This window comes from Aptenodytes patagonicus, chromosome W (assembly GCF_965638725.1).
Source record: "Aptenodytes patagonicus chromosome W, bAptPat1.pri.cur, whole genome shotgun sequence".
In the NCBI taxonomy this organism is placed as follows: Eukaryota; Metazoa; Chordata; class Aves; order Sphenisciformes; family Spheniscidae; genus Aptenodytes; species Aptenodytes patagonicus.
In genome coordinates, this window is record NC_134981.1 from 45,324,070 (window position 1) to 45,339,187 (window position 15,118).

At 48.9% G+C, this 15,118-nt stretch overlaps 1 protein-coding gene across 2 annotated transcripts in view; it reads left to right on the forward strand.

Moving 5' to 3' along the window:
- The window catches only part of LOC143171913 (protein Hook homolog 3-like), a 139,228-nt gene that overhangs the window by 83,740 nt on the left and 40,370 nt on the right, over positions 1 to 15,118 (forward strand). For both annotated transcript variants that reach the window (XM_076361094.1, XM_076361095.1), the window contains exons 13-14: positions 10,981 to 11,068; positions 11,715 to 11,784. In XM_076361094.1, the coding sequence (XP_076217209.1) occupies positions 10,981 to 11,068; positions 11,715 to 11,784 (158 nt within the window). The remainder of the gene's footprint in view (positions 1 to 10,980; positions 11,069 to 11,714; positions 11,785 to 15,118) is intronic.

The window sequence follows — 15,118 nt, forward strand, 5'->3', positions numbered from 1 at the left end:
TATGGCATATAATATTATTAGTATGATTAGTATATCTGTGTATTATTAGTATAACTATTATAACTATAATTAGTACTTAACATCACATAATTCAGATCATTGGCTATTCTCACCCAAAATCAAATCCCCTTGAGGTACACATCGGACTTCCCCATCCTCCCGCATTATCCACCAAGTGCACCCAGGTCCTTGAGCAAAAGCAATCCCATGGATGGGTTTGCCTCTGCCCGAGGCAGGAATAACCCAGACTGTCTTCCCCAGCATATTTTTTATGTGCACTACAGGAACTTTATAATGGTAAAATTTTTTTATATGGTAAAACCATAGGGTGCCCCGTAGTGTGTACCCTTTATATTCTCTCTCTTGAGCAAAAGAACGCTTACTTCTAATAGCCGAGATACTGGTCCGTACAGGTGAGGAGTAGGACCTATCCTCTCTGAGTTGCTGGATCTCCCGGGACAGTTTTTCGGACAGTTTCTCCACAGCCGAGACGATGGAGGAAGAAAGACTTTCCTCGTATTGCCGGAGTTGACTAGCCAATTCATCCACTGTTTGTTCCTCTCCATCTTTCCAGGTCATCACTGCCAATGAATTGGCGTATGACGATGGTGAGCTCCTTATAAACTTCCGCCACATGGGTCGTGTGCACTTGACTTCGTCTGGATCTTTGGATAGTTGTTTATTGTTCAGGTCACCATAAATCACCTCCAGCACAGCTAATTCTCTCAGAAACTGGATACCCTTCTCCATGGTGGCCCACTTGCTTGGGCGACATATGACATCTTCCTTAAAGGGATACCTTTCCTTCACGCTTGACAAGAGTCGCCTCCAAAGGCTGAGGACTCGTGTCCCTTTTCCAATTGCTTTATCAATGCCCCCTTCCCTAGAAAGGGATCCCAGCTGCTTGGCTTCCCTACCCTCTAATTCCAGGCTACTGGCCCCATTATCCCAGCATCGGAGCAGCCAGGTGACAATATGCTCACCTGGACGACGGCTGAAATCTTTTCGTATATCTCGCAGCTCACTCAGGGATAGAGATCGGGTGGTCACTGCCTCGTTTATGAGTTCTTCCTCTTCCTCCTCCCCGATCAGCGGCCGGGTCTCCTCCTCCCGTTCTCGTGATGGCCCTTCTCCAGGGTAGTCGTACAGTTCTTCCTCCGGTTCCCTTTTAGAAGAAGCTTCTTCCTCCCTTACTAAACGAGCCGACTTCCGCTTCCAAGATTTCTTCTTGTGTACAGGGGCGACTGATACCGGCACAGGCTGGTTCTTTGGTTCAGCCACAGGGCCTGTTGCCGGGGTTGGAGTGGTCGCAGTGCATGTCGCCGGGGTTGGAGTGGCCGCAGTGCAAGTGCATGTCACCGGAGTCCGAGTAGCCGCAGGGCCTGTTGCCGGGGTCTGAGTGACTGCAGTGCAAGTGCATGTCACCGGAGTCTGAGTGGCCGCAGGGCCTGTCGCCGGGGTTGGAGTGGCCACAGTGCAAGTGCATGTCACCGGAGTCTGAGTGGCCGCAGGGCCTGTCGCCGGGGTTGGAGTGGCCACAGTGCAAGTGCATGTCACCGGAGTCTGAGTGGCCGCAGGGCCTGTCGCCGGGGTTGGAGTGGCCACAGTGCAAGTGCATGTCACCGGAGTCTGAGTGGCCGCAGGGCCTGTTGCCGGGGTTGGAGTGACCGCAGTGCATGTCGCCGGGGTCTGAGTGGCCTCAGTGCATGTCGCCGGGATTGGAGTGGCCGCAGTGCATGTCGCCAGGGTCTGAGTGGCCGCAGTGCATGTCGCCGGGGTCTGAGTGGCTGCAGTGCATGTCGCCGGGATTGGAGTGGCCGCAGTGCATGTCGCTGGGGTCTGAGTGGCCGCAGTGCATGTCGCCGGGGTCTGAGTGGCTGCAGTGCATGTCGCTGGGGTTGGAGTGGCCGCAGTGCATGTTGCCAGGGTCTGAGTGGCCGCAGTGCATGTTGCCGGGGTCTGAGTGGCCGTAGTGCATGTCGCTGGGGTCGGAGTGGCCGCAGGGCGCGTTGCCCGGGTCTGAGTGGCCGCAGTGCGTGTCGTTTTACTGTCAGAGCCAGAGACCTTCCCTTCCCTTTGAGGGCACTGAATGGTGTTGAACAGGGCTCGGTAGGCATGGGCCAGGCCCCAGCACGTTGCAATGAGCTGCATCTCTCTGGAGTTGCCAGGGTGACAGCATACTTTGTCCAAATATTCTACTAACTTTTCAGGATTCTGCACTTGCTCAGGGGTGAAGTTCCAAAACACTGGGGGTGCCCATTGGCCTAGGTACTTGCCCATCTTGTCCCACACACCCTGCCACTCATAATTATTCAGCCTTGGGGCAGATCTCTGGATGATATTCTTAAATTGCTTACCAACTTTAGACAAAACCGAAACAGTATTCCCAAGAAGTATTAATAGAAGTATCTTAACTGCCCAAGGATGTTCAAAATACTGAAAAATTACTGTAATGAAGGAGGAAACATTATAGAAGAAGGTAGTGACCCTGCCATTCTGTATTTCCTCCGTAAAAAAACTCTCAGAAAAGTTACTGCAATTGCTAGTTGTCTCCACGAAATGGTCTCCGTGGTACAGTAACGGCTTCATTGCGAAGTTTACATACCACACTAACGTCAAGGTCAATGTTCTAAAAACAAACCTCACAAGCGAGACATTACTATTCACTGCAGACCACAGCAAACTGCAAAACCCAACACCAATCTTTAACATGTACAGCAGGAAAAAGAGCGCGATGCAGATTATACAAATCAATATCGAGAACAGAGAAACCAACATTGTGACCCAAAACTACTAACAGATATAAGTTCTTTAATACACTCCGGTTAACCTGTTATTATCTCAAACCCTTCGAGCCCCACGTTGGGCGCCAAGAAGGACTGTCGTGGTTTAACTTCAGTCGGAAACTAAGCACCACGCAGCCGCTCGCTCACTCCCCCCTCCCCCGGTGGGATGGGGGAGAGAATTGGAAGAGCACAAGTGAGAAAAAACTCGTGGGTTGAGATAAAAACAATTTAATAATTGAAATAAAATGATAATAATAATAATATGATAATAATAATAATAATACACAAAGCAAGGGATGCACAGTACAATTGCTCACCACCCGCCGACCGATGCCCAGCCAGTCCTGGAGCAGCGGCCCCCCCGGCCAGCTTTCCCCAGTTTATGTACTGAGCATGACGTCACATGGTATGGAATGTCCCTTTGGCCAGTTTGGCTGTGCCCCCTCCCAGCTTCTTGTGCACCTTCAGCCTTCTCAGTCGGTAGAGCATGGGAAGCTGAAAAGTCCTTGGCTAGTGTAAGCATTACCTAGCAACAACTAAAACATCGGTGCGTTATCAACTTTGTTCTCATCCTAAATCCAAAACACTGTACCAGCTACTAGAAAGGAAATTAACTCTATCCCTGCCGAAACCAGGACACCTTCTCTTCCCTTTGAGGGTACTGAATGGTGTTGAACAGGGCTCGGTAGGCATGGGCCAGGCCCCAGCACGTTGCAATGATCTGCATCTCTCTGGAGTTGCCAGGGTGACGGCATACTTTTTCCAAATATTCTACTAACTCTTCAGGATTCTGCACTTGCTCAGGGGTGAAGTTCCAAAACACTGGGGGTGCCCATTGGCCTAGGTACTTGCCCATCCTATCCCACACACCCTGCCACTCATAACTATGCAGCCTTGGGGCAGATCTCTGGATGATATTCTTAAATTGCTTACCAACTTTAGACAAAACCGAAACAATATTCCCAAGAGATACCAAAAGAAGTATCTTAACTGCCCAAGGATGTTCAAAATACTGAAAAGTTACTGTAATGAAGGAGGAAACATCATAGAAGAAGGTAGTGACACTGCCATTCTGCATTTCCCCCTAAAAAAGCTCTCAGAAAAGTTACTGTAATTGCTAGTTGTCTCCACGAAATGGTATCCGTGGCACAGTAACGGCTTCATTGCGAAATTTACATACCACACTAACGTCAAGGTCAATGTTCTAAAAACAAACCTCACAAGCGAGACATCACTATTCACTGCAGACCACAGCAAACTGCAAAACCCAACACCAATCTTTAACATGTACAGCAGGAAAAAGAGCGCGATGCAGATTATACAAATCAATATCGAGAACAGAGGAACCAACATTGTGACCCACAACTATTAACAGATATAAGTTCCTTAATACACTCCGGTTAATCTGTTATTATCTCAAACCCTTCGAGCCCCACGTTGGGCGCCAAAAAGGACTGTCGTGGTTTAATCTCAGTCGGCAACTGAGCACCACGCAGCTGCTCGCTCACTTCCCCCCCCCCGGTGGGATGGGGAAGAGAATTGGAAGTGCACAAGTTAGAAAAACTCGTGGGTTGAGATAAAAACAGTTTAAGAATTGAAATAAAATGATAATAATAATAATATGATAATAATAATAATACACAAAGCAAGTGATGCGCAGTACAATTGCTCACCACCCGCTGACCGATGCCCAGCCAGTCCCCGAGCAGCGGCCCCCCCGGCCAGCTTTCCCCAGTTTATGTACTGAGCATGACGTCACATGGTATGGAATGTCCCTTTGGCCAGTTTGGCTGTGCCCCCTCCCAGCTCCTTGGGCACCTGCAGCCTTCTCAGTCGGTAGAGCATGGAAAAGTAAAAAGTCCTTGGCTAGTGTAAGCATTACCTAGCAACAACTAAAACATCGGTGCGTTATCAACTTTGTTCTCATCCTAAATCCAAAACACTGTACCAGCTACTAGAAAGGAAATTAACTCTATCCCTGCCGAAACCAGGACAAAACTATATCATAGATAAAGTGGTCTCTCAGTGTTTCGGTTAGTGATTCTTAACCTATTATTCTTTCTCAATCCCATTATTCTTTCTGTTTCTTGATTGTCGCATCTTAATGTGGCATCAATGACATATAGATACTGGGATCGAGTGCACCCTCAGCAAGTTTGCAGATGACACCAAGCTGAGTGGTGCAGTTGATTCGCTAGAGGGAAGGGATGCCATCCAGAGGGACCTTGACAGGCTTGAGGAGTGGGCCCGTGTGAACCTCATGAAGTTCAACAAGGCCAAGCGCAAGGTCCTGCACCTAGGTCAGGGCAATCCCCAGTATCAGTACAGGCTGGGGGATGAATGGATTGAGAGCAGCCCTGCCGAGAAGGACTTGGGGATATACTGGTGGATGAAAAATTGGACATGAGCCAGCAATGTGCGCTCGCAGCCCAGAAGGCCAATCGTATCCTGGGCTGCATCAAAAGAAGCGCGGCCAGCAGGTCGAGGGAGGGGATTCTGCCCCTCTACTCTGCTCTGGTGAGACCCCACCTGGAGTACTGCGTCCAGCTCTGGGGCCCTCAGCACAAGAAAGACATGGACCTGTTGGAGCGGGTCCAGAAGAGGGCCACAAAAATGATCAGGGGGATGGAACCCCTCTCCTATGAAGAAAGGCTGAGAGAGTTGGGGTTGTTCAGCCTGGAGAAGAGAAGGCTCCGGGGAGACCTTATTGCGGCCTTTCAATATATAAACGGAGCTTATAAGAAAGATGGGTACAGACTTTTTACCAAGACCTGTAGTGACAGGGTAAGGGGCAAAGGTTTTAAACTGAAAGAGGGTAGATTTAGAATGGACATAAGGAAGAAATTTCTTTACAATGAGGGTGGTGAGAGACTGGAACAGGTTGCCCAGAGAAGTTGTGGATGCCCCATCATTGGAAGTGTTCAAGGTCAGGTTGGAGGGGGCTTTGAGCAACCTGACCTAGTTGAAGATGTCCCTGCCCATGGCAGGGGGTTGGATTAGATGATCTTTAAAGGTCCCTTCCAACCCAAACTATTCTATGCTTCTATGACTAAAATTGCCCATCACAGATAACAAGTTACATTGTAATATCTTGTCAATTATACTTTAGAATTAGCTGTTGAACTCATTTTTGTCCTTGTGTCTGTTCTGTCAGGGTATGATAGTATGTGATTGATATCTTTAATAATAATGTCTTCGAGTTTTCTATATATGTTGTGTTGGCCGATAGATACCCATGCAATTTGATGAGTTAACTTTTTCTTCAGTATCTGCTACAAGCACTTCTACCACTGATTGCAGCCCTAGTGCTTTTTCTGTTCCTCAAAGTACTTCTTTTCTGTACCTGTAACTCTTCTCTTTCTGCTACCTGACATTTCAAGTTCTCAGCTGCCTGTTTCTTTTGTGATCTTTCAGGTTTAAAATATTCTTGCTTTCCAGGAATCAACTTCAAGGTATTTTCTGGCTGCCAGTATCAAACTCTGCAGTGTTCCCTGCTGAGTGGCTCTTTTTACTGCAATGGTAAAACCAATCCAAGCTTTATAATCTAAGGGTTTTGTGAAATGGCTGTTCATACAATCAGCATGCCCACTATATTCAGGTTGAACCAACAGTTAAACCAGAATTATCCATGCAAGGTTCAGACAACACAAGCCCCTGATGCACCTCACCAAACTGCTGTTTGCCAAAGGGATCACAAGTCCTGAATCCATTGGGGTTGACTTGTGTCTGGTGTGAGCAGCTACCAGCCAACACAGCTCTGTACCTACACAGAGCTAAGGGCTGTCCTAGAACTTAGTGACATGCGACACATCCTAGTTCTAGAACAGACTACCGCTTTGATTTTTACATAAATTGTCACCCTCTTCTCTTATGTTGGAGTCTTGTGATCCTTTTGGGCTACTAACCTGGTGCTACCTGTAGCTTCTTTTCCTTTGCCTTACTGGCAAATGGGAGCATACAGGCCTGACACTACAAAAGAGTCAATGTATCTACACTCTAGGATGGTCCAGTACTGTTCTTCAGTTGTCTTTGGACTGAACCTGAAACAGCTAGTTTCCTTCCATGTCTGAAATGCTCAGATGATGGCAAAGCCAGTGACACAGATCAGGAGGAGGAAGTGGAACTGCTGTCTAACCTCCCACTGTTGGAAAAGCAACAGTGTCAAATTACTGTAGTTCATCTGTTGTGTTGACTCTGTATATCCCTGAGCTACCTTACATTTCCCTCCTCTTGTCTACTGAATCTTGCTTTCCTTGGTAAGGGAAAAGTAGCCAATGGTATTTTAGCTCACTTGCTTTTCCTTGGAGCCAACTATGTGTGAGGGGAAAAAGAAGACAGGTGAGTGGTCCCAATGGATGCTGTTTGCTATCCGGTACCTGAAGTTTGCGTCATGAATATCTTGATTTGTGATAGGAACGGAACACAAAATCAACAAAATGGGGCTTAAGCGGGGTCACCTCCAGCACTTGTATGTAAGCAAGGAAGTGCCTACAAGGCACCATTATGGAGAAATCCCTCAAATACTTTCTAGGACGTCAACATGCTGGGGTGCCTCTCTGAAGTGCCTGTACACTAATGCACGCAGCATGGGGAATAAACATGAGGAGTTAGAGATCTGTGTGTAGTTGCATGGCTACAGTCTTGTTGGGATCATGGAGACATGGTGGGAATGGCTCCCATGATTGGAGTGTTGCAATGGAGGGATACAGGCTCTTCAGGAAGGGCAGACTGGGAAGAGAGAGCAGCTGGAGTGCTTGGAGCTCTGCCTGGGGATGGATGAGGAGCCACCTGAGAGCTTCTGGGTAAGAATTATAGAGAAGGTGGGTAAGGGTGACACTGTAGTGGGTGTCTGCTATAGGTCACCTACCAGGAAGAACAAGTGGATGAGGCCTTCTGCAGACTACTTGAAGTAGCCCCATGTTTGCAGGCCCTGGTCCTCATGGGGGGCTTCAGCCACCCCGATATCTGCTGGAGGGACAACACAACAGGGCATAAGCAATCCAGGAGGTTCCTGGAGTGCATCAACAACTTCCTCATCCAAGTGGTAGAGGAGCCAAGGAGGAGAGGGGCTCTGCTGGACCCCATACTCAAAAACAAGGAGGGGCTTGTTGGAAATGTGAAGGTCAAAGGCAGCCTTAGCTGGCAGCCTTAGCTGCAGTGACCATGAGATGGTGGAGTTCAGGATCCTGAGGGGAGGGAGCAGGGCAAGATCACAAGACTGGACTTCAGGAGAGCAGACTTTGGCCTCTTCAGGGATCTGCTTGGTAGAAACCCATGGGATAAGGCCCTGGAGGGAAGAGGGGCCCAAGAAAGCTGGGTAATAGTCAAGGATCACTTCCTCCAAGCTCAGGAGAGCTCCATCCCAACAAGTAGGAAGTCAGGCAAAAATGCCAGGAGGCCTGCAGGGATGAATAAGGAGCTCCTGACAAAACTCAAACACAAAAAGGAAGCATACAGAGGGTGGAAGCAAGGACGGGTAACCCGGGAGGAATACAGAGACATTGTCTGAGCATGCAGGGATGAGATTAGGAAAGCCCAAATGGAATTGAATCTGGCCAGGGATGTCAAAGGCAACAAGAAGGACTTCACTAAGTAGATAGGTGAAAAAAGAAAGACTAGAGAAAATGTGGGCCCACTGCTGAATGAGGCGGGGGGACCTGGTGACACAGGACATGAAAAAAGGCTGAGGTACTGAATGCCACCTTCGCCTCAGTCTTTCCTGGCAAGACCAGCCTTCAGGAATCCCATTTCCCAGAGACCAGAGGGAAAATTGGAGCAAGGAAGATGTACCCTTGGTGGAAGAGGATCAGGTCAGGAAATACTTAAGCAAACTGGACATACATAAGTCCATGGGACCTGATGGGATGCATCCACGAGAGCTGAGGGAGCTGGCAGATGTCATTGTGAGGCCACTCTCAATAATCTTTGCTTGATCATGGTGACTGGGAGAGGTGCCTGAGGACTGGAGGAAAGCAAATGTCCCTCCTATGTTCAAGAAGGGCAAGAAGGAGGACCCAGGGAACTACAGGCCGGTCAGCCTCACCTCCATCCCTGTGAAGGTGATGGAGCAGCTAATCCTGGAAACCATTTCCAGGCATACGAAGGACAAGAAAATCATCAGGATTAGTCAGCATGGCTTCATCAAGGGGAAGTCATGCTTGACCAACTTGATAAACTTCTGTGATGAAGTGACTGGCCTGGTGGATGAGGGGAGAGGAGTGGATATTGACTACCTTGACTTCAGGAAGGCCTTTGACACTGTCACCCATAAGATCCTCTTAGAAAAGCTGTATGGGCTGGATGAGCAGAAACTGAGGTGTATTGAAAACTGGCTGAATGGCTGGGCCCAGAGGGTGGTGATCAGTGGCACAAAGTCTAGTTGGACACCAGCGACTAGCAGTGTACCCCAGGGGTCAATACTGGGTCCAGTCCTGTTCAACATCTTCATTAATGATCTGGCTGATGGGGCAGAGTGTACCCTCAGCAAGTTTGCAGGTGACACAAAACTGGGAGGAGTGGCTGATACACCAGAGGGTCATGCTGCCATCCAGAGGGACCTGGACAGGCTGGAGAAATGGGCTGACGGGAACCTCATACAGTTCAATAAGGGGAAGGGCAAAGTCCTGCACCAGGGGAGGAACAACCCCAGGCACCAGCACATGCTGGGGGCCACCCAGCTGAAAAGCAGCTTGGCAGAAAAGGCCCTGGGGGTCTTGGTGGATACTAAGTTGAACATGAGCCAGCAGTGTGCCTGTATTGGGTCTGGCTGGGATGGAGTTAACTTTCCCCATAGCAGCCCTCATAGTGCTGTGCTTTGTATTGGTAGCTAGAATGGTGTTGATAACACACCAATGTTTTGGCTACTGCTGAGCAGTGCTGGCACAGCGTCAAGGCTGTGTCTCCAAACTCCCCCCACAAAGGCCAGTAGGCTGGGGGTGGGGAAGAGGTTGGGAGGGGACGTAGACGGGACAGCTGACCCAGACTGACCAAAGAGATATTCCATACCATATGATGTTCGGCAATAAAAGCTAAGAGAAAGGAGGAGGAGGAGGGGGCATTCGTTATTAAGGCGTTTGTCTTCCGAAGCAACCGCTACGCGTACTGAGGCCCTACTTCCCAGGAAGTGGCTGGACATTGCCTGCTGATGGGAAGTAGAGAATAATTTTTTTTTGTTGTTTCCTTTGCTTCCGTGCACGGCCTTTGCTTTTCTTATTAAACTGCCTTTATCTTGACCCACGAGTTTTTAATCTTATTTTCTCCCCCTGTCTTGCTGAGGAGGGGAGTGATAGAGTGGCTTGGTGGGCACCTGGCGGCAGCAAAAAGGGTAAATGGTATCCTGGGCTGCATTAGGAGGAGTGTTGCTAGCAGATTGAGGGAGGTGATCCTTCCTCTTTATTCAGCACTGGTGAGGCCACACCTGGAGTCCTGTGTCCAGTTCCTGGGCTCCTCAGTACAAGAGAGATATGGAGCTACTGGAGAGTCCAACAAAGGGCCACAAAGATGATGAAGGGACTGGAGCATCTCTCCTATGAGGAAAGGCTGAGCGAGCTGGGACTGTTTAGCCTAGAGAAGAGAAGGCTCAGGGGGGATCTCATCAATGTATGTAAATACCTGAAGGGAGGGTCCATAGAAGAGGGAGCCAGGCTCTCTTCAGTGGTGCCCAGTGACAGGACAAGAGACATTGGGCACAAACTGAAACACAGGAGGTTCCGTCTGAACATCAGGAAACACTTTTTGACTGTGAGGGTAACTGAGCATTGGAACAGGTTGCCCAGAGAGGTTGTGGAGTCTCCCTCCTTGGAGATGTTAAAAAGCCATATGGACATGATGCTGGGCAACCGTCTCTAGGTGGCCCTGCTTGAGCAGGGGCATTGCACCAGATGACCTCCAGAGGTCGCTTCAGACCTCAACCATTCTGTAATTCTGTGATCTTGTAAGCTTATATTCTGATATCTTTAGCCCAACAAGTGTAATATGCAGCAGCAAACCTTCTTTAAGAATTGCTTTTTCCAGGAAGTAGTTGGTCTTTATTCTATTCTGAAATAAGTTGAAATGCCTTGACATGAAAATCATCTCTTGAGTTGCATATAAATTCTTTTTGAAGTGTTGATGCTCTGCCTTGTGGCAATCTGCTTAGTGTTAAGGATGGATCTGTAGTGCCAACACTAATATTATTGTTGTTCCTATTATTCAGAGATTAAGAGCAGAAAGAGATTCTTTAAAAGAAACTATTGAAGAGCTCCGATGTGTACAAGCACAGGAGGGTCAACTCACCACTACAGGTAAGAGACAAAAAAGGAGATTAAATATATCTTTTCTAAAGTGCACAGAGGTCTTCCAGAGAATACTGGATATGTCTTTATTTAGCAGATAATAAACCTAAAATTCAGCTAAACTCAAAACATTTTTGGTATTACTTTTTTTTAAAATGCTTATGAACTCATGAAACTTTCAGTTTGACTGAAATTTTTCATCTTTAGTCTCTTCCCAAATATGGTGGTTTCAGAAAATGTTTCTCCCTACCCCAGGAATTTGATTTCTGAATAGTCATGCTCAACATCTCTCTCATCTCCAAAGAATATTATGTAACAATTTCCTGATGCCTACAGGGTTGTTCATATGCTGCAATTTATTTCCATGTGTTACATTGCACAGCTTTTTAATTCTTATATAAACCAATCAGTAAACCATTCACCATAAAATCACTTCTCCAGAATGGGTGAAAATAGGAACAGTGATTGTTCTCCAAATTGTGTTGTGTTTGTCTTTCCTTCTTGCTAGAGGCCTGACATTTGTATTATTTCCCAATTACTCAAGAGCATTACTCTAAATCTATCAACTTGTAGAACAAAGTTTATTCCTGGTCTTTTAAAAGAAAGTTACTGTTCTTCCTGGTAAACTTTATATCTCTTTCTTTTCCTGACACAGCACTGATGCCCCTGGGAAGCCATGAACCTTCAGACAGTCTAGCAGTGGAAATTGTTACTCCTGAAATCAAGTAAGTTAACTCATATTTTTATTCTGCCTAAGCCTTAGAATGTGCACATAAATGACCATTCCCATCTGGTTTTCAGTGTTTGAAAAATTCTAAGATTCATGTTTGTTCTTCTCCTTCCCTTTGGAGTTCCATACAACAGCACCCTTTATGCTTATAGACAAGATTCACTTGATCTCTCTCAAGTTTGTCTTGTTTCAAAAGGAGAAACAAAGAAACCCTTCATCCTCAAGTTGGGTTTCTCTTCCTGCAAAGAATTCACACAATTGCAACTTCTTATGTGCTTTAACAGACAAAAATATTTGTAACAATGGGATATAATGTTATTGTATGGGGAAAAAACATTAAAATTGTCAAAATGAAGAATAGATTTTAAAATGCATTTGCATGATGGCATTAGAACAGCCATGCACTATTAGAAAGAAAGAGAAGGGACAGGACTGAAAATCACTGTGGTTTAAGATAATGCAGTCTGTGTTTAGCCTTGCCAGAGTGCCTGGTATCACTGTAACTTGAAGTCATTAAGGGCCACTCACATCTCAGAAGTCTGCAAGCTCTTTAGGAGCTCATTTTTTCCTCTGCAAATGTTGGTACAACTGTTTCAACATTTGGAAAGCTGCATATGGGTTTGAGAAACTTTTTAGAGTAGTTAAAGTAGTTTTTCAGCGAAGCCACCGAGGCGAAGGGCTCCGGAGCGGAGGATCGCGCCGGGGGACACTTCCTGAAGCGGCAAAACCCGCGAAAAGCAAAAGCGCAGGGAGTGAGAGGGTGCCCCAGCCCCACCCCCCGAGCCGGAGGAGGGAGCTCCTGACGAGCGGCAGCTCTGACTCAGCGTGGGCGGGGACAAGAGGGGCGGCGGCCAAACCCCTCACTTACAAGAGCAGCCCCCAGGGAGTGCGGCGAACAGGGCGGGCAAACAGGACGTGGCGCGTCAGAAGGGCGTGGCGCGGCAGTTCGCGCGGCAGTTCGCGCGGGAGGGCGTGCAGGGAAGGCGAGCGCGCAAGGCGCAGCCCCCCTCCTGGCTCTAGAGGCCAACTCAACTAGTAGTCGTCGCCTTCCCAGAAGAGGACCAGCTATGGTTTCCACTCGGCCGAAAGCCGTCGCCAGAAGGAATGTGGCGACCCAGATGGAGCCCTCACACAAGCACACAGCTGTCCAGGTCTCTGGCTGCAGGGAGTGCCTGAGCCTGTCACTTGTACTGGAGGGCAGCAGAGACACCACCTGTGTGCGGTGTGACCAGGTGGATGATCTGCTTGGCCTGGTGGCAGAGCTGAAGGAGGAAGTGGAAAGGTTAAGGAGTATCTGGGAGTGCGAGAGGGAGATAGATTGGTGGAGCTGCACCCTACCGTCCCTGAGGCAAAGGCAGCAGATGGAGGCTCCACGAGAAGCAGAGGATCCCCTGCCTTCTTGCCACCAGGTAGAAAGAGGGGATCCAAGCGATGGGGGGGGAATGGAAACGGGTCCCTGCTCGGGGTGCCAGGCGAACCCCTGCCCGGCCTCCCTCACCTTCCCGGTTGCCTTTACACAACAGATATGGGGCCCTGGAACTTGAGGGCGAGGCAAACGAGGATATAGATGAAGGTCCATCCAGGAGGTTGCCTAGGGTGAGGCAGTCAGCCCCATGCATTATGACTGCCGCTGCTAAGAAAAAAAGGAGGGTAATTGTCATAGGCGATTCCCTTCTGAGGGGAACAGAGGGCCCTATATGCCGACCAGACCCGTCCCACAGGGAAGTCTGCTGCTTCCCTGGGGCCCGGGTCAGAGACATCACTAGGAAGCTCCCTGGTCTGGTACGGCCTTCCGATTACTACCCGCTGTTGGTTATACAGGCTGGCAGTGATGAGGTTGCAGAGAGAAGTCCTGAAGCGATCAAAAGGGACTTCAGGGCACTGGGGCGACTGGTTGAAGGGTCAGGAGCACAGGTAGTGTTTTCCTCAATCCCTACAGTGGCAGGGAAGGATATGGAAAGGAACAGGAAAACACACCTGATCAACACGTGGCTCAGGGGCTGGTGCCATCGGAGGAATTTTGGCTTTTTTGATCATGGGGAGGTTTACACGGCACCGGGCCTGCTGGCGGCAGATGGAGTCCAGCTGTCTCACAGGGGGAAAAGGATCATGGCTCATGAATTGGCGGGGCTCATTGAGAGGGCTTTAAACTAGGTTTGAAGGGGGAAGGGGATAAAACCAGGCTCGCTAGAGATGAGCCTAGGGGTGGCATGCCGATGCTGGGGGCGAAATCGATAGCCCAGCTCAAGTGCATCTACACCAATGCACGCAGCATGGGCGGCAAACAGGAGGAGCTGGAAGCCATTGTGCAGCGGGAGAGATATGACTTAGTCGCCATCACAGAAACATGGTGGGGTGACTCTCACGATTGGAGTGCTGCAATGGATGGCTATAGACTCTTCAGAAGGGACAGGCGAGGAAGGAGAGGCGGTGGGGTGGCCCTGTATGTTAGGGAGTGTTTCGATTGTCTAGAGCTCAACGATTGTGATGATGATACGGTCGAGTGTCTATGGGTAAGGATGAGGGGGAAGGCCAACGAGGCAGATATCCTGCTGGGAGTCTGTTATAGACCACCCAACCAGGATGAAGGGGCGGATGAAGCGTTCTACAAGCGGCTGGCAGAAGTCTCTCAATCGCTAGCCCTTGTTCTCGTGGGGGACTTCAACTTCCCGGATGTCTGCTGGAAACACAACACGGCAGAGAGGAAGCAGTCTAGGAGGTTCCTGGAGTGTGTGGAAGACAACTTCCTGACACAGCTGGTAAGTGAGCCTACCAGGGGAGGTGCCTCGCTCGACCTGCTGTTTACAAACAGAGAAGGACTGGTGGGAGATGCGGTGTTCGGAGGCCGTCTTGGGCTTAGCGACCATGAAATGGTAGAATTCTCCATTCTTGGTGAAGTAAGGAGGGGGGGCAGCAAAACCGCAACCATGGACTTCCGGAGGGCGGACTTTGGCCTGTTCAGGACGCTGGTTGAGAGAGTCCCGTGGGAGATGGTCCTGAAGGGCAAAGGGGTCCAGGAAGGCTGGACGATCTTCAAGAAGGAAGTCTTAAAGGCGCAGGAGCAGGCTGTCCCTGTACGCCATAAGAAGAACGGGCGGGGAAGACGACCGGCCTGGCTGAACGGGGAGCTCTTGCTGGGACTCAGGAAAAAAAGGAGAGTTTACCGCTTGTGGAAGAAGGGGCAGGCGACTCAAGAAGAGTACAGGGATCTCGTTAGGTCGTGCAGAGAGGAAATGAGAAAGGCAAAAGCCCAGCTAGAACACAATCTGGCCGCTGTCATTAAAGACAACAAAAAAAGTTTTTACAAATATAATAATGACAAGAAGAGA